The following is a 19,843-nucleotide window of genomic DNA, read 5'->3' on the forward strand; positions in this document are numbered from 1 at the left end:
TCGTGATCACTGTCCATCTATATGGAGGCCAGATGGAGGACAAAACACAGTCCCTCACTCGGTTCAATGTGTCCCACTCTGTCTATGATGAATCCAGCACATGAGGTTAAATGAGGTTAAATGAGGGAATCTTAATTATGAAGTTGTATTCAGTTGCATCATTCGATTTTTGTTCTGCCTCAGGTAATTTGATTTACTACTGTATAGCCACCTTTAACCTCCCTGTCACTCTCGTACTGTTACTACATCTATGGTATGGTAAATATATAGTATAGGGCTGGGAAATATGATGACATACAGTGGGAGACAATATACTGTGAATTATATTTTTGCCGTACTGTTTTATTCCTTTAAATCCCTTGGCTGTAGTGGCTCATTTTAGGCTTGTAGATTGGGAATAAATTAGCCAGACTGATTTATGGATATGTATTAGATTCTTATTTTATGTAATTTTTTCACCCTTTGTGTGATTTGTTCCAAGAATCAGCCAAAAACAGAAATTGTTATGTTTAATTTTCAGTTAATTTTCCTGTAAATTCACTGTATCACAAATCATGTTGGAAAATTAGATTTTTTTTTTGTCATCAACTTCTAGTTTACAGTAGGTAAAGCCTTTTGTTTTTAGGATTGCACATTCTCAACCCATCCATAGTAAAGCATATTACTGTTGCTAACGTTATCTAGCAATCTAGGTAGATCATATATAGTTGTAGACGTTTACTGTCAAGTTTCATTTATTTATTTCACGCCTGCTCATGTCCACAATCTACAGTATAAAGTAGTAGAGTTATATTGTTGTAAATGTAGATTCATAATAAACTTGTCTGAACCCTGTTGTTCAGAAATCAGTTTAGTGAACTTGTGATCATCACTTTATGCCAAATATGAGCGATGCCAGACGTTATAAACACAGATCAGATGAGGACTACACATCCAGGACAGTGCACTCATTCACAACAAACCTGGGTTCATCTTGGGTTTTTGCTTCATAAATGTTGTTTGTTTCATTTTTAATGTCATTCTCCTCTTTTTAACTGAAAATTATCATGTTACTTGTCCTCAGCATAAATTCTTTGTTATTTTCTTGTTCCTGCCGCTGTGTCATCCAAGTCTCCATCTTCAAACCGTGGCACAAATTCAGATAATCAAGGCCTTAATGACATAACAACATAGAGTACTAGAAAGCACCCAGAAAGCACACACCTCTGCCAAGCTTACGCACTTCTCTAAATTATTTTATCTTTTTTGTTTTTTTTGTTTGGGTGACAGAGTCTGCACATGGACCCAGTGGCTGATTTAAAGCTCTACAAGGACAAACTGCACAGCATTTCAAGTGAGTCCCGCCCATGATTACCGTGTTATTGCAATTAAAATGAATCATTATGCTGTAGAGCTAATGTTCGATCACATTTTAATATTTTCACATGATCTCAATTAGACACGAGTTACAGTAGGTACAGTATCAAATAAGTGACGCCGTGTGTGCCGAAAACACACATATGCACATATACATAGTCCATAGCACTGTAACTGTAAATTTTACCTCTCAATTAACTCATTATTTTATTTTATTACATTAGGAAATGTACATTTTAATCACAAAATGACTCAGGTACAGAGAAAAAGCCACTTTGGGCTCAAATTGTTGTACTTTTTTTTAATGTAATGAAGAATACATTTTAAAAGGAATCAAGGCCAGTTGAGATATTTCAGGCTCCATCATCTGGGCACAATAGATAACTGTATATTGTACAAATTATAGATTCATCTTGCAGCATGAATATAAAGCTCAACACAGAGTCTCATAATTGAAACTTTCAGTTTCAGTTATGTTGCACACCTGTAACCACGCCCAACGGTGATGTCACTGTGTGCTGACACACCTTGGAGTACACTTGTGTAGGTCAAACCACTGGACCTTTAACCTTGAATGAGCAACTTAACAGCAGGAGATGGTCAACAAAAAGGAGACGGTCTGCCGCTGTGAAGTTGCTCTTTCACAGTTTAAGTGCTTTATAAATGGCAGCGCTACATGTGGCTAAAAAGTAATTACTTATTCCTTGTTCCAACAGCAGACAAATGTCATTAAAATCTATTCACAAATGTTTAAAATAACACACAAACAACAACATTCTTGGGATTTGATGGGATTTTCTGCGTTTTAGTTTGAATTTATAGCAGTCTGAATATAAACTGACCTGCCCACTCTGGTCACACCACTGCCTCCACCTTCCTGCCCCAGCGTGGGTCACATTCTGCTCTAATTTTATAAAGCAGATGGACTACAGCACTTTACAGATACCTCTGGTCTCAGTCTGCAGACAGGTTCCTACTCTGACACCCAGGCTGCGCTGACAGGTAACACCTAATCACTTATTTTCTTTACTGCTTGTCTTTATTCTTATTTTCTGCTTTCTTTACCCAGTGTTCTCTGTATTTCTGCTTTGCCTTCTTTTATTTTACAGTCTTTCATAATAATTTCAGAGAACCTTGGTGATTTTATTCCTGTATCAAATCTGTGATGTTATGTTTAGAAGTTTAGAGGATTATTTAAGCTTCTTGCGCAGGTTTTTGAAAAAGGGGGAGAGTGGATGTGGAACTTATCTTTGTCTTTGAGTAGTATTTCTTTCATCTATACATTGGAACTAGAGATATAAGGCTCATAAAGGGATGATAGGAGAAGCAGGGTAAAGGGATCCAGGGCTGACAAAGGTGTACAGATGATGGAAAGAGGGGCACAGAGGGTTTCTAGCAAGGAAGGGGTGCACGGGTTATATAAAGTACTTTAGATATTGTAGCGGGTTCATAGAGGAGTACAGCATGTCAAGGTTTTAAAGGAATTAAGATAGTTAAGTAAGTTAAGTATAGAAGGTTTCATAAAGGGGATAGAGGGTTTAGATTGGAGGGGTTTAAGGGTTTTTGGGGGGTATAGAGGTTTACAGGGGTTTTATTTGGTTGTACAGAGGGTTTATACAGGGATTATAGAGTCTAGAGAGGATTTAGAGATGTGAACAGGGGGGTTACAGAGGAATGTAGAGGGTACAGAGAGTTATAGAAAGGGGTAGTTGGTTTAGAAAGGGGTATAAAGGGGTATAAGGCATTTATAGAGGTATAGATGGTTCATTGGAGGGTTTTTAGAGGTTTTTAAAAGGGTACAGGTGATCACATCAGTCTCACATAGGTGTATAGGGTTAATTGAAGGGTGTATACACAAGGATTATATTTATGAGGGTTTATGAAGGCGAAGAGGGACAAAAAAAGGGTATGTACAGGTGGGAAGAGAGGCTTTATAAAGGAGTATAGAGGGTAGAGAGGGTTTATAGAGGGGCACAGAGTGAGTATGGGGGTTTATAGGGAAGTATAGAGGGTCTACAGAGGGGAATACAAGGTAGAGAGAATTTATAGAGTGGCATAGAGGGGTACATAAGATTTATAGGGGGTACAGAGATGTATAGACGCTTTACAAAGGGGTTAATGCTGGTGATTGAATAACAAGGATGTAAGAAAGTCAAGTAGTCATGCTCTAAAATGTCTTTGCTGTACCATAAAATTCCTCAGTTCAGGTCTCAATTAAAATTAAGTTGGACAGCTGTTGTGTTGCAACATATTTTGTACCCTAACATACTTAGCTGAGCATAATCCAGGATTTGTGGAGGTTTAGAGGCTTTTTTTGGAGCTGCTTGCTCAAGTCTTCTAAAAAGTGGAAAGGGGGGAAATGAATGAGAAGTTTTTGTAAGCTCTGTCACCCAGAAAATATTGCTTTGGTGAACAAGGCTGAAGGATGATTTCCAGATTTAAAGAAATGTGCAAAAACACAGTGACATGTTTGAATAATTATTTTTGTCCAAACTTTAATGTCCCAAGTTAAGATGAAAGTCATTCACAAACTATCTGCCAGTAAATGAAATCACATTATTCAGTTAATTCCCAAATTTATTACCCAATTTTCCTTCCTGTTTGTTCATCATATCAGTCGTCTGGTGTGGTGGTTTGGGATTATTGATGTTATTAAATGTGCACTGAGCAGCCCCCGGAACAGCAGGACTCCCGGCTTTAAACACTTCCCACCTGTCTAAACAGGGTGGACTTTTTCAAAGAATTGATTTTCAGAGGTTGCATAAGATTTTATGAAGCAATCCTTTTCTTTTCTTTTCTTTTTTAAATCTGATCCACCTTAAACCAATTTTAAAAACCAATGAGGCTGTTTTCAGAATAAAAGTTTAAAAGGTCTGCAATAGATGATAATGCAAACCTCACTCTTTCATTTCTTCATTTCTTCTTCTCTTCTTTGTTGGATTCTTCCCTCTATTTCATCTTTATTTAATTTTTTTAATTGTTCTTCTTGTCCTCCTTTTTTGCTCCCTCCCTCTACCATCTCATCCTCCTTGTTCTTGATTTTACTCAGAATTTCTCAAAACTAATTTTTGCTGCTCCAGATGAGCAGAGCCATTAATTTAATGGAATCAGGGCTAAATTTGACCTCCTTAACTTGAGACTTTAGGAGCCAGTAAACCAGATTTAAAAGTCACACCATGTCCATTAATAAAGTGGAAGGCATTTACTCTTCAGTGTGTGGCCTTGGGGGAAGTTTGCCACATTCCCCGGCCTAATTTGTTGTATGTAGTACTCAATTAGGTTTCCAGTAATCTCAGAAGGGCCAGCTTCTGTACCTGGTCATGGAGGCATGATGTAATTTATTGGTCCATGTGATCCTGAGAAGTAGAAAAAGTCAGCTATTCAACTACAGGAGTCCAATCCAAGTTACAGATTCTACGTGTTGATTCATCTTGTGCATGGTTCCTATTGGCTAATTTGGGAATATTTTAGCTGCAGTTGCATAATCTTTATGACAATGTCTCTATCTCACAGGACAGAGGATATTTTAGTCAACATGACTGAGCGCTACGACTGCACAGACTGTAACGAGTCCCTGTACGGGCAGAAGTACATCCTGAAGGAGGAGAACCCGTACTGCATCAAGTGCTACGAGTCACTTTTCTCCCACAACTGTGAAGTGTGCCAGAAGCTCATTGCCTGCACCAGCAAGGTAAAATTTTATGAATCGTGAATTCACCTTTCCAACTTTTGTTTCCATACCTGTATTTATATTTTCCCATCAGTGTTTGCAGCTGTCAAATGTCTTTATTACCTTTTGGTTTTGCCCTGTTTTTGTCCCATGTCACCAGAGCAGGCAAATGTCGCAATTTCACAGTCTTTCTTTTATTTCTAATCCAAGCAAACACTCTCTTCTTTCATTCACTCGCTGCAGGATCTGTCGTACAAGGACCGCCACTGGCACAGCGACTGCTTCCTCTGCATCAAGTGCAGCCGGTCTCTGGCGGATCGGCCCTTCGCCACCAAGGATGACATGCTGATGTGCACCGACTGCTACAGCAACGAGTACTCTTCCAAGTGCCACGCGTGCCTGAAGACCATCATGCCAGGTGAGGAGGCCAGACACAGAGAGATTGTCGGAGCGTGGGTTGGGTTGGCAGCTAAAACATGGGTCAGAACCCTCAGAGGTGATTTAAATATGCACATATTTACATTTATCTTCAAATCTAACTGTACAAAGTGTTTTTTCTAGGTAACAGTTGTCATGTCAGTTGTATTAAGAGCTTACAGTACATCAGCAAATTGCCAATAGCTGTAACTGGGTGATCTGATTACCTGTAGGATGGTGGTAAATGAGTCTTTTGTCTGCAGGAAGACATCCAAATTGATGACATAATGATGTATTGATGGCGATAAACCTACATGCTGTTGTTGTTGGGTTGTTAAAGCCGTAATAGCTTTAGTGAGTAGGAGATCAGGACTGACTCAGTGATACATCAGCTCCACATGGATGTTGTGCTGACATGGAGGTTAAATTGAAAAATGGCATTTGTTAGTGTGAGAACTCCTCTCTCTCTCTTCCTCCTCTTTCCCTCCCACTCACACTCTTTCTCTCTCTCTCTTCGCCCACCAGGCTCTAAAAAGATGGAGCATAAGGGCAACAGTTGGCATGAGAATTGTTTCACCTGCAACCGTTGCCAGCAGCCCATCGGCACCAGGAGCTTCATCCAGAAGGACGCCAGCAACTACTGCCTGCCCTGCTACGAGAAGCAGTTTGCTCTGCAGTGCATCCAATGCAAGAAGGTAAAAACAGCACTGACTGTGGTTTACATCCACTTGTCTCAGCATGCACAAGACGCTCTGGTTGCATTTTTGTTTGGTTGTCATCTCAAGCTGCTATCAATTAAATGTGATTATAAATCAATAATTTTCCACGAATACAACTGATTTTGCAAGTGAGGTCGCAGAGAGGTCTCTAATGAGCAATTGGTCCACCTGCCAGATGATAATGAGATCAATATTCTGTTTTAGAGACACTTAAAAGCAAAGTTGATCTTTTGAACTATGATTTTACCCTTAGACGTCCCCTGGGTCTCTTTAAAGGTGAAGAAAATGTTACTGAGTGAAATATACAAGATCAAAGAGGTCAGGTTTTTAATAGCTGAACAATCCGACAATTGTATTGTCGTGCATAATTTTAAAGAAGCAAAGATTGAGCCAAATCACTGCTGATGGTGCAGTTATGAAAAGGCAAGCAGTGAAGGAGGGAAGAAGAGTGTTACATTATGGTATAGACCAGTTATGGCCAGGAAACAGATGGACGAGAAACAGAAGCATCTTTTTGTCCTGGAAGCTAGCAGGTGAGACAGCAGTCATCTGTGACTAAGTCAGCAACAAATAACAGAGCAATAAAACCATATATATAAGATATATAAGATGCAGCATTTTAACAGCTATATTCTTCACTAAATTCACATGAGAATGTAAAAAAAAGAGCCATTTTTAATTAGAAAACAGCAAAATGAACTTTAAATTATGTGAATATTAAGCTGACAAACCGTCATAGCAGCAGCTTACTCATTTCCTGTGATCAAAACAAACAACTTTCATTTTGTATGTTTGTCTTTTCTGTATTGCAATTATTTCTTTTTACACATGTGATGCCGATGTGTGTTTTTATTACATCCAAAAAAATGCATTATCTTATTTAACATGAACATATGATGGGGTCCAAAAAAAATGGGCTTTTTCCAAGGCTTTGAACCGACTATCATGGTCTTCATCAGGGGATGGAGTTTGTATATCTGACGCCAAAGATCATGCTTGAACAGAAACAGATCTCCTGCAATATATGACCAACTGAGCTTTGTTCATGACAACAGAGTGAACTCAATCTACTGAGGAAGACAGTGAGTTGTGATTGAAAGCCCGAGAAAATGGAAGATACTATAGGTCTTTGTCAAAAATGATTGTGTTATCTCTTTTTTCTAAACACTTGCAGCCCATCACCACTGGAGGAGTGAACTACCGCGACCAGCCCTGGCATAAGGAGTGCTTCGTTTGCATTGGCTGCAAGCAGCAGCTGGCCGGCCAGAGGTTCACCTCTCGGGACGACTTCGCCTACTGCTTCGACTGCTTCTGCAACCTGTTTGCTAAGAAATGTGCTTACTGCACCACCCCGATCAGCGGTAAAGCTTAACCTGAGTTTGTGTCAGGAGTACTGCCCCTGAAAACCTATTTATACACATCCTTTGAATTGCAGGTGTGACTGCTGGGTGGATACAGGTTTACCCAAATCTGTTTGAATTAATACACAGATAAATCATACAAGTTTTAGAAATGATACTTTTAAAGGGGTTTCACATGCCCTGCTTGGTAAAGGTCCATGTAGTTCAAATTCCAAGTTTTGTGACAGGCATTCTGTGATAAATCTTTGGTGAGTTGTCATTAAATACAGAATAAAACACAGTAAATGTAGCACAAGATCTAAACCCTGCATCCTGTGTATCCAATTACAGGGTTATTACATTACAGAGATCATGAGACTATTGGGGACAAGCTTATTTTGTTCCCCTTGTGCCACGCATCACTCACTCTGCTGCTTTTGTCTCAGGTCTCGGAGGCAGCAAGTACATCTCGTTCGAGCAGCGCCAGTGGCACAACAGCTGCTTCAACTGCAAAAAGTGCTCCGTATCTCTGGTCGGCCGAGGTTTCCTGACGTGCAAAGACGACATCTTCTGCCCTGACTGCGGCAAAGACTTCTGAGCGGTCTCCAGAGATGAAAAAGAGTTTATCCAGAACCGGCTGCCAATCAAAGAGCACTGGTAGTACTCTCCTAACCTGACCGCTGTTGCATTATTTGCATCACTTATTAGTATCTGACACATTAACCTTTTCTTCCTGCTGAAGTGTTTTCTGCATGCGCTGATGATACTGTGTTTTATATAAATGAGTTGAAGCCTTCATTCCAATGTAGTTTTTTTTTCAGCTTTATGAGTTAACATCTAAAAAGTGAATCATTGAGTCAGCAGTTAAAACTGTTTTAATTGTATATCTCCTTTTGGAATGAAAGTCTATGTGTGGCATCAAAACAACTACTTTTATAGATATTTTAGAGCTTATTAAGAGCATGTAAAGTGGTTTTAATATATGGCACTGTGATAGCAATTTATTAACAGAGTTAATATAATAATACTAATACTGTTTGTTCTAATTGGATAAATTCTGTTTAATGAAGTCTAAATCTGTTAAGCACAATAAAAAATTTTTGATTTCATGGATGCTCCACTGGCTCAGTGATTTGACTTGTTATGGAAACAATAGCATACTAATGTGTTCTAGATTATAAGGAAATTGTGCATTTGAAAGGTTCATGTAACATGAGTTGTGGGAGAATTACTGTGGTTTGTTGGTAATAAATACTTTATTGGAATAACACAAAATTTTACGCATGCAAAAGGCTTCATTAATGGTTAGTAAATATTTACCAGTGCTTTCAAGTTCAGTTATAAGTCATCAATAACATGCATTTTGGGTTGTCAGGTTGCAAAAAAATGACTGGTATCTATCTTTTCTATTTGGTAATTGTGCAGTTATAAATAGAAGTAGTAAGATACTCCATTACCTGTAAAAGCCCTGCTTTTAAAATGTCACTTGAGTGTGAAAGAATAATCAGGAAAATGTAATTTAAGTAACAAAAGTAAAATTGCAATATTTACCTCTTAATAGTAATGGAGTAGAAGTATAAAGCAGCATAAAATGGATTTTCTCAAATAAAGTACAAATACCTCAATTTTGTATTTAAGTAAATCTACTTCCCTTCCACCACTGTTTTTTCCACTACGGGGCCAAAGATCGTGTCCTAATGTAGTAACAGCATGAAAGGTCAAAAGAGCTCTCACTCTGTCCTATTCCAAGATCTGATCTCCACCCTTTACTGTGTATATTCGCGTGGACGATAGAAACGCTACAAAACGCCTACAAATTTACGTCAGGCGTTGTTCACCCTAGGCGATCTTTGATTAGCGTACCGGATGTCGCAGCAGGTGCCACCGGAAGTGTCTGCCGTTCAGCCCTGCCTGCAGAATAAGAAGAAGCTAACGGAGCTTAATTGCAACAACCCAGTAACAACCCCTCAGCAATTACAACAAAAGACAAATAACAGCTAATAATGTAAGATATTTGTCTGATATCATACGAGTGCTATCGTTGGCTGTTTATGTTAAAAGTAGCATTGTTGCAGCTCAGAATAAGGTTCGCGCTGGAAAGCTACTGCGGCAGTTAGCTAGGCGGCTAGCCAAATTAGCATTGCTTTGTTAGCCACATTGCTAAGCAAAACTATGCCATCGAAAACACTTGATATTATGCTTTAGCGTTTCGTGTATACTCTCTACAAAGTGGGCTTACTTTTTTATGAAATGTGTGCAAATATTAGCCACTGTGGATTGTTTTCTGTGTTTGCTGCCGTTGAGAGCTAATAGACCTTTCTTTCTGTCACTCATACACGAACAAGACTTGTTTTATATTCCTTTAATTACTTTAACAGCATGCTAATTGTCCTGTGTCACAAACAGGCCGTTGTATTTGACATGTGAAACAATGACGCTTTAAGGCAACCTTACTGTTAGTTAAGGACATAGTGCACATATTTAACATGATTTTCTGTGTTTGCTTAATGTTCTTGGTCTTTTTGGTGAATTCGACTCAAATAGTATCTAATAAGTAATAAATTACTTTTCAAAAATCTAAGCCTGTCTTCATGGTGTTAGTTTATTGCCTCTTTCAGTCTAGTGGAAGATGAACAGTGAGAAACAAGATGGGCAAGACATTATCTTATAGTTTTTTATAAATTTTTTGCAATAAGTGGTACTTTTTGGATTCATGTTAATTTTACGAGAACCTGCTGCTAATTTAAATAAGCTTGATTTATGTTTTATGTGTCCTATGTTGGACAACAAGCGTCATAGCCTGAAGTTTCTGTATTTTAGAGATGTGTTATTACAACCTATCAGTTATTCTCTTTGATCATCAGATTGTGTCATGTCTGCAGCTGAAATGAGCACCGCTGTCCCCAACCATCGAAGGACCAAGCCTGGAGGTAAGTCTGATGGCCTGATAGCATCTTGCTAAATGTTTAATGGTTTTATAGGTAATTTAGAGACAGCCTGTCAAAATGTCATGGAAAATTCAGTCACAGCAATTATTTTTATGCATTTCAACATTTTCTGGCTCCATCACCTGTAATACACTTCAACACTCAAAACAAAACTATCCAGCATCTCTAAAAGTACTACACTTTTAACTGAAACACATAATACCCACAAACTACAGTAATAATATCACAAAGTATAACTGATGGCAAGAAAGTTTCCAGCTTACAGACTAAACAGGCAGTGCAGTGTGGCTTTACATGTAGGGTATATGCAGAGGAACCATTACTTTACTTGCAAATGGAGCCACACACACACACACACACAAACACACACACACACACACACACACACACACACACACACACACACACACACACACACTAGCAAAGCAAGCAGATTTAATATTCAGTTCATTGCAGGCATAAAGCCAGGGGCTGTGAACAGCGGCGTGACTGGACCTACCTCCCAGATCCCCGGTCTGTCCCAGAGCGCTGATGAAAGCACCCCAGTGGAGAGGATCAGTGGCCGGCGAGTTGGGATATTTGAGACCGACTCGGAATATGTGAAGCTCGCTAAGCAGGGAGGACACAAAGGTAAAGGATACTTAAAATGTGTAATTTTAGTGTCAGACGATTTCAGATTATTGGATGAGATATTTCCATACAATTACAATTATTAGATTAGAGATATTGGCCTGCAGATTGTAGTGTCTTACATTTTGGTAACAATTGTCTAATTTTTTGCTTTGCTACAACACAGATTTCTCCTTTTGTCACTAAACTGCTGCTGCCCTCTAACTGAACAGTTGATTTTAGAGAATTTGAAACAGTGGAAATCATATTTTAAAAATAAAAACCATCTTAGCTCATTTGTTTTGTGATGTTGACACATGTGGCTCAACTCTTTGAGTGGCCTAGGAGTTCACAACATGAAAGAGAGGATCCTTTTCCAAAAATGTTTTTTTTAATGCATTTTGGGGAAAAGCAACAGCCCCTTGTAACTGCAACTTCGCAGCATTGACTTACCAGGGAAAAACTGTCTTTTTTTTAAGTCTCCTGATATGAAATGTCTGCAAATGTTAGTTATCATGCCCTCTTTTATGGGTTGTAACTCCAATTGTTAACTTAAATAGCTTGTTTTTTCTTTGCAAATTGGTTCACAAGACTCATTATTTAATTAGCGAAGTTGCCTGCTTATGTCAGGGTAAGGAGCAGTGCAGAGAGTAATTGTTCTTTTAATTTAACGTTATTTGCAATGTTTTATCAATGTTGTGTTTTTGCTAAGCAATAAATTATTTCACAAAAAGATTCAATTTCTCTTAATGCTCCAGTCCCTCCCTGTCCCTTATTGAAACACAATGCCTGACTCCATTAGGAAAACTGCCAATTTCCATGCACAAGATTTGTTTGATTTTCCCTTAACTAATTTAACAACATCCTCATTGCTATTATTTTGATGAAAGAGCACATATGGACTGCTCTAAGTCATATGTGGAAACACAAAGCCAAACTGCATTATTAAATGTCTGATTTAGAAATTCTAGAAATGTGCAATTCGTTTTTCTGTTTGAATATTAGATTGTATGGCGTCTGCAGCTAAAATAGCTCTTTTTCCTTCACACACAATGTGCAGAAGAGTTATTATTTTCACCATAATATTTTACCAGTAGAAGAAATCCAAATTGCTAGCTTGTTTCAATGTAAAAGGCATTGCAGACAGTGTGTCACTACTGTGGAGGCAGAACAGGAGAATAGTGGGGAGATGGGAAACCTCTTCAGTTGTTGAGTAATTGTTTAGCCCCTGAGCTGAATAGACTGCAAGTTAAATGTCACATTGTGCTTTCAAAGGTGAGATACAATGTTCATAATTGCTGGCAGTGTTTTTGTTTCATTTTGATTATTGTGTGTTTCTCCCACCTGGCAGGGCTGTTGACTCATGATGCTGATGCTGAGGATAAACCAAAGAAACCCTACAACCCACCCAACTGGTTTGGAGGTGATGAGGCAAACGGGTAAGACACTGAAGTAAGAAATCTGACATGATGAAGATGCAGCGTCACATGTGGAGACGGTGGGTTTGTATGTGATTCAAAACCCAGTGTCATTTTCCCACCACACACCCACCTCTCACTTTTTAGCCTGGAGCCTATTTTTTCATCATATTGATGGACTCTCAAGGAAAATCTTGTTCATAGTGTCAGTGTAGAGAAAGTTCAGAGGCTGTCAAGTGGAAATATTCAACAAAGATTAGGTGTCACAAAGGAAAAACATGTCTTAGGGTTTGATTTCAATACCTGATGAACTGCTCGGACTTTTTCATCAGCCAACTAGAGTTTCAGGATAAAACACAACTTGTTAAAAATGCCTCTTGATGCTCCTGAGTGCCGCGTAGAGCTCTAACAAAACAGCCTAAATTTGCCACTATGTGATGAGTGGCAAGCCGTAATTTCACTTCGTATGTCACCATGGTTTTGTGCTTACAGTGGAAGCAAAGCAACGTCTCCCAACAGCCAGATGAAGGGGGGCAGCCAGCCTCTGGCTGCACCGTTTGGCACTGATAACAGTTCGTCCTGGGAAAGAGAGACTGATAGCTTTACCCATGGTAAAGATAAGGTGAATGGACCAAACTAGTCACCCCCAACATGGACGTCATGCCAATATCTATATCCATCCTTTATTTTTTTAATTTTTACCATCACCTTTCCATTTATTTTGCTCCATCGTTGCATTCGCATTTAAGTTAGAATTTATTTGGGTTTCATTTTCTGCCGGTGCTTTTGCTGTGTGATAATTTTTTGGAAATACCGATAAAAGTTTCAGGTAAGTGCAGAATGATGCTTTGAAAAGTACCTGATCTAACAATTAAATTATTTTACCTACATTTCATACAGTCTTCTTGTTATCCTTTTATAATAACGTAATTGAAAAATATATAGAGTTTCTCTATATTCTCTATATTTTATGATAGTCTTATGAGGAATGATATCTTGCCGAGTAGGCTTTGCCAAGTACCTGCATCATGGCAATTGTAAAGGTTGTATACCATAATTTTAATACCTAATACAGTGAAGGAATGTTTACATGAGTTGTCTAAGGGTAGTAAGCATTTTGAAAAAATACCCAATCATAGAATATTTGTTGAGCTAGTGCTTTAACAGGCTGCATGCAGGATTAAAATGAGCTTTACTTTGCTGTTTGGATTTAAGCTGGTTTTTGTTCATGCCAGTTTCTTTAATCATTTCATTGCATGACTGAAGTTTTCTTCCCTCATTTCATCTTCCGCTGTATCACCCAGATCTGTTTCACCTGCTTATTTAACCTGCATATTTGACAGTAAAGTGACTAAAGTGACTGGTGTGATTCTGCAGCATAAAGGTGGAAATTACCCACAGATTGTGACTGTGATTTAGAGCCACATATAACCAGGAGTTTTGGTCACGTTTCCATCCTACAGATGTCACCTGATGGTGCCGCCGGTCAGTTGGAGGGTCTGTCCTTAACCAACAAATTCAAGAGAACGTGAGTAAATCACTTGTAGTCTTTCTTAAAGGAATTTGAAACCAAATATTAAATATCTCAACCTTATTTACATTTATCTTTTTGTGTAGATTAAAAAAAACATCTTTGTCTAAGAAATTGCAAACTCTGCTGTGAATAGGAAGGAGTAAAATTAATTCAGTGAAGGGTTTTGTGAGATACGTGAGTCTCAAATTAATTTACAGTACAAGTGAAGTCATACTGATGGCGCTGTCTCCTGTCTCCTCTTCAGGTCTTACGATAAGAAGGCCCCCCCAGTCAGCATGTCCAAGCTGCTGAGTCACGGTTACGTGGAGGAACAGATGAAGTCTCCTAATGACGACGATGCCTCAAGTACGACACAGGGATTGGTTACAGGCTTGTTAAGATGCAGAATTCAGTAGGCTTCAGCCCACTGAATATTAAATGTGTTTGCTCATCCCTTTGTGCAAAAATAAGTAGCCAGTATTTCAGACTTCACAAAACCAAATAACCCAGAAACATGTTTATACATTGATTTCTATAGGTTTATTTTTAGAGCACCTCCCACTGTAAAACATATTTTTAAAAGTGCCATCCAGACATGAAATTTCCTTAAATTTTGTGTCTTTGTGTTGGCACATGATGATGTGAGGCCACATCCTCATGCAGACAAAAAGATGTACTTTAAAAACACTAAATGTTGAGACATGACAATAGCCAATTAGCTGATAGCAGCTAAGGTAACAGTAATCCTAACAATGCTGACTCAGACGCTGACAGCTAGTCTTATCCAGCTGTTATTTTCACATATTGCATATCTCTCACATTTAGAGTTAAAGTTTATTGTACAGGACTCTTGTGAAAAGTTTCAAGTGACATTATTTTTGCGTCAAATATTGATGTTTGTTTTGTTTTGTAGGTGTGACCTCAGAACAGACCAGCACCATTGCAATGGAGGATGTGGACGACCTGGAGTAGTAGAGCACAGGTTCTCCTGTGGAGGGCAAAGGGGGGTCTTCCCAACACCGGTTCATGGTGTCACAAATCCACGAAAACGCCACTCCGCCCCCTCACAGATTCACTCACATTTATTGTACATCCACTTACTCTTAGGTTTTGTACTCATGTTTATGCAAAAGGTACTGTCATCTTTATTTATTTGCATTAAGTTGTAAAAAAAAGAATTCACGCATATTTTGCTGAGTAGATGTGTCGGTGCTCGCAGCATTTTTTGTTAATTCTTGTCGTTTCTCGATTTGAAAGACGAGTTGTGTGCAGGGGAGGAAACTAACATTTTGGTTGTTATTTTACCAACTAGTTTGATATTTAGAAATCAAAAGGAGAGACAGCTGTACCTGCTAAATCTTAAATTCAGCTGCATTTGGCTGGTGGCTGGTTTTAGTTTCCCTCCCTGGTTGTATGAAGATCGAGTTAGTGAATTTTCAAAGTTATTGTGTATTATGAATTGTGGTTCCAGTGACGTGCAACATTGTTTGTTTTGATCAAGGGCTCCTGCTCTCTGAAGGGATGTTAGAGGTTTGTGTGTTTTCGGCTGCGGGGGCGGATACGATCATTCGTTGAGACAGCAACCCCGCAGCTGTGACCACATGCCAAAGTGCATACTGAAGGCCACAGCCGCTGCTGTTTGTTTGGTTGCAAAGGGCCAAAAAAGATTTTTAGGTTGCTGCTCTACAAAAGGTTCCTCTTCTCTTGTGCTCCCCTTAAATTCTGTAGCTTTAGAGTCCCTGAAATAGAGACACATGAAGTCATGTTGCATCATTTTTATGAAGGCTTTTAGTCCATTAATCTGAATAAAAGCACATTCAGAAGAAAAAGGCTCTTTTAAGAAATAAAAAAAAAACTCGAACAGAAGAAATTGGTTCCATAGGAGCACTAGCAAAGGCTGCAAATTCAATTTTCTTATTGCTGCTTATTAATAAGGATGCTCATCAGTAGATCAGTAACAGTACAAGTGTTTGATGCTGGTCCAGATATGTCAGAAGTTTGCTAATTGTAGATCTATAAAAGAGATATTCTGCATGTTAAAGTCCTGCATTCTCCTTCAGCCTAATAACCCCAAACAATAGATAAAACATTGTGGGAAATGGTCAGGAAGAGGCCGCCTTCTGCAGACTGACAACCTGAAAGTCAATTCCATTGTAATTCCCTGTGAAGATTAAGGCAGACGAGTTTTTAAAAAGTGAGTTCTGAACATGCCAACCAAGCAGTTTTTCCCTGCTCATGCAGTGTTTCGACATAGTAGACACCAGTAGGAGACGTTAGTGTTAGTGCACAGCCTTGTCACACCAAAACCTCCATTTCATGACATGTTTATCTGCCTGATGGGAGATTCTTCAGCTCAGATTAGAGTAATAGTTACTGCTGCATCATTTCTGCACAGAAAAATTTCACAACCAGTCTGGGAAACAGTGAAAAAAGCCTGGTGGTTGAGTGGTTAAGACGTACCATATCACAGCAGCGTTGCCGGTTCGATTGTCGACATGGATTTTTTTTTCATGTCATACTCCTCTCCCTTCTCCCTTAATTCCTGCCTGTCTCTTTAAAATCAACTGTCAATTAAAACAAAACTTTTTTCTTTTAACAGTTTGATAAATATAGGCCCTGGTTGTCTCTGTAGCTGAGTTAAATTAAGACTGTAAAAAACCTTTTAAAACCAGAACTTACATGAAAAAGCCAATTGTGAAGTGTTTTTGAGTCTGATTGCCAGCTGTCACGACACTTTCTATACCTATGAACTTAAACTCACTTTCTGCCAGCACTATCTAAACTATAGCAAACATCGTTACTATTGTCAATTTTAACCAAAACTTAAATAAATGTATCATTTTAATTTCCAGGTTTTGACAGACGTAGCTTTTGAAACACTTTCACAAACTTTTGTATTATGTCTGGTTTAGAAACCATTTTTATTTTTCAATGTTTTGTTCTGTGAAGTTCAACCCTTTAATTTTATTTAAGTTTGGCCTTACTGCTCACAAGCCAACAGAAATGTCCCCATGTCTTCCTCTCCTGCTTGTTTATGCGGGTTCAGCATTAGTTAGTTTCTTTGACATTTGATTGACAGTTTGGCCTTGAGCCATTTAACGGGTATTATTTTTTTTAGCTGTAACTGTGAACCAGACTGTGACAGTAAAATCCTAATCCTACAGGGATATTTGTCTGGATAGGGTGATGTATGTGGGTCTAACAGCACATATACAACACATTCATCTCAAAGTGATGCAGCAGTAACAGACTCTCATTTGAAAAGAAGTGACCTAAAAACTCTTACATGTGTCATGTTCAACACAACTGGCCGGTCGTCACTTTTCTCAACGCAATATATTTAAGCAGTGATGCATAAATTATCTGTATGTGGTATTAAAAAGTGTCAAGTGTTGCTCCAAAACTTAGACGCTTTACTGTCTTTAGTGACACTGGATTTTATTTTGCAGTACAAGGAATGGCGAATGTATCATCTTTTTGATATTGTTTGCTTTGAAGAGCGGGTTTATTTCTATGAACTGTTATATTCAGGTACAGTATTTACATTTAAAACTAGTGTTACGTCGAGTTTATTCCTCCTCTCTCTGTGAGTTGTTGACATCATCAGTCTACACACCAGTAGTGGGAACCTTTAATGGCTTAACTTTGCAAAGTCCTCCCCTAAAGTCTTGTCACTTCTGTGCCCCCTCCTGCTTTCTATCTGTAAGTGGTATTAGTTCATTTTTAATGGAAATGTACCAGAGGAGAGCGAGGAAGGCAGCTTTTAAACTAAAGATCCCTCAAGTGTTTGTAGTGAGGAGAAATCTACCTGACACAACTCAATGTAAGACCCTACTTACCATGGAGACTTCACAGACTCTTAATTATCATTTAAATAAATGGGCATGTGCATGTAAACGTGTACTGTTTTATTTTTCTTCTTCTTTAACATGTTGGTACAGCCAGAACCTTGTACTTTCTCAACTGAAGTTAAGTTTCTTTTATGTCAATTTAGTCTCCTGAATGTAGGCGATGAATAAATAAATGATAAATAAATAATGAGCTTATTTCTATTTCATTTCCAATCAGACTAAATGAGTTGATTCCTATCCTTTTATTCTCTAAATCTTAAAGTTGTTATGTTAAAATAATCAGATTAGGGCTTCAAAGGCATTTGAAAATGAACATATATGGAGGTGTGTTAACTACATGATGGTTAAAGGAGTGGCAGTTTTCCCTTAAAGGGCCAGTTCACTCAAAAAAACAAAATCTCTGCAGAAACAGTATCATGTTTACTGTGCTGTTTCTACCAAAGAAGTTTGTCTGTTTGTCACAGCTTCAGACTTATGTTTTCAATTTATTTCACCATGGTATTAAAAAATAAAGCTTTGTTTGAAATGGGTGACAGTTAGTGCTACATTACATTTGCAGCCCATTCTCTGACAGAGAAAAGACTAATAAAACTACAAAAAAAAAAGATAAAGATTATCATGAGGTAGGTGAAAATTGTTCATAAATTTTAATCATTAAATCATAAGTGACTTAGATTTTTGTCTCAGTCTATAACGAGGATGATCAAAAACAACAATAACAATTCATTTATTTCTATAGCACCTTTTATATGCAAAATGCTGAAGTGCAAAAGTGCTTTAAACAATAAAAGCACACAAAATCAACCAATACATTCAATTCAAGAGTTAAAATATATAGAAGTGTTTAAGAAATAAATAAATGAATAAAATTTTCACTTAACAGGACGTTAGCTCTAATGTTGACTTGGTTTTTCATTTTCGTTAATTTGACTCTTGTGTTTTTTAAATCATTTCTAATTTAAGAAAAATCTTGGCTCAAACGGGCTTCCATAAAATGGACTTTAAAAATATTATAGTGAAATACTTCTCTAACTTTAATGTTACATTTTCTTTTGGGAATCTGATTAAAACCAATCAGGCCTTCAGCAGTGTGCATAGGAGAAAACACACACACACACACACACACACACACACACACACACACACACACACACACACACACACACACAGAAGGTGGCCGCTGCAGGCTGCATCCTTCCTCTCCAGCAGCTCCTGTTTGCTCGGAGCTGCAGCGCTGCATCTCATCACGGCTCCTGCAGCTCCAGCAGCGGCGCGTGCAGCGGTGCATCGGCAGTTGATCGATTCCTGTATCGGATAATAGTCCATAGCCGCATGGTGACGTCACGCCGCTGATCGGTAATAGTGGCTGGGCGGGTTGGTTGGTGGGTGGGTGGCTGGGTGCCGCGCGGACGCCAGGGGTAGATGGGTGCATTGAAAATCCACACCAGGTAAAAAAAAAAAAAAAAAACCGATACACTCAAGTGTAATTTTGCACGAGGGGTGTGTGAACGTGCACAAGACTGTTACCTGTTTGTTTTGTTTGTTTGTCGCGTCGGCGCGTGGGAAATGTAGAAGCTGTCACTGCCGCCTGTAGGAGGAGGATGGATGCGTAACAGCACGGATTGAGCCAGCTGTGGCCTGCTTCTAACAGCAACATCTGGCCGGTGAGTCGCACTGACAGCCGCAGCCGCTTGCAGGCGGGCGGGCAGAAACGGGGAGGTATGTGTGTGTGTGTGTGGGGGGGGACTCGGTGTGAGTCTTGGTCTCCGGTCCGGTGAGTCGGTGTCACCTCGTCCTTGGCTGCCGGATGGTGTGTGCACGTTTGACTGACAGGCTGCGTGTAACATATGATGAAGGCTCATCACAGAGAGCTCCGGCTGTAATATGGAGAGGAAAAATCATAAACGTGACATGCTGTTAAATGCCTCCTGTGTCGCGTGCGTGCAACCCTGCAAATGCAATGCATAACCTTTAAGGTAAAACTATTGCAATTGTTTTTATG

At 38.9% G+C, this 19,843-nt stretch overlaps 2 protein-coding genes across 4 annotated transcripts; both read left to right on the forward strand.

Moving 5' to 3' along the window:
• Positions 1 to 2,296: 2,296 nt before the first annotated feature.
• Positions 2,297 to 8,639, forward strand: LOC111232475 (four and a half LIM domains protein 2-like). Of its 2 annotated transcripts, XM_022760023.1 has the most exons (6): positions 2,297 to 2,358; positions 4,870 to 5,047; positions 5,270 to 5,444; positions 5,969 to 6,138; positions 7,337 to 7,523; positions 7,949 to 8,639. In XM_022760023.1, the coding sequence occupies exons 2-6, from the start codon at positions 4,892 to 4,894 to the stop codon at positions 8,098 to 8,100; spliced, it is 840 nt and encodes a 279-aa protein (XP_022615744.1). In that variant the 5' UTR covers positions 2,297 to 2,358; positions 4,870 to 4,891; the 3' UTR covers positions 8,101 to 8,639. The 2 variants fall into 2 exon arrangements, with proteins under 2 accessions (XP_022615744.1, XP_022615753.1); XM_022760032.1 differs by lacking the exons at positions 2,297 to 2,358; positions 4,870 to 5,047; positions 5,270 to 5,444 and adding an exon at positions 5,479 to 5,522.
• Positions 8,640 to 9,392: 753 nt separating this feature from the next.
• Positions 9,393 to 17,397, forward strand: LOC111233272 (uncharacterized protein C7orf57 homolog). 2 transcript variants are annotated; one of them, XM_022761051.1, is made up of 8 exons: positions 9,393 to 9,507; positions 10,367 to 10,432; positions 10,907 to 11,080; positions 12,411 to 12,498; positions 12,970 to 13,099; positions 13,941 to 14,005; positions 14,256 to 14,356; positions 14,904 to 17,397. In XM_022761051.1, exons 2-8 carry the CDS (start codon positions 10,375 to 10,377, stop codon positions 14,960 to 14,962), a joined length of 675 nt encoding a protein of 224 aa, XP_022616772.1. In that variant the 5' UTR covers positions 9,393 to 9,507; positions 10,367 to 10,374; the 3' UTR covers positions 14,963 to 17,397. The 2 variants fall into 2 exon arrangements, with proteins under 2 accessions (XP_022616772.1, XP_022616780.1); XM_022761059.1 differs by having other exon boundaries at positions 10,385 to 10,432.
• The last annotated feature ends 2,446 nt before the right edge of the window (positions 17,398 to 19,843 follow it).

Source organism: Seriola dumerili, unplaced genomic scaffold (genome assembly GCF_002260705.1).
Source record: "Seriola dumerili isolate Sdu_G_001 unplaced genomic scaffold, Sdu_1.0 BDQW01000018.1, whole genome shotgun sequence".
NCBI classification, from domain to species: domain Eukaryota; kingdom Metazoa; phylum Chordata; class Actinopteri; order Carangiformes; family Carangidae; genus Seriola; species Seriola dumerili.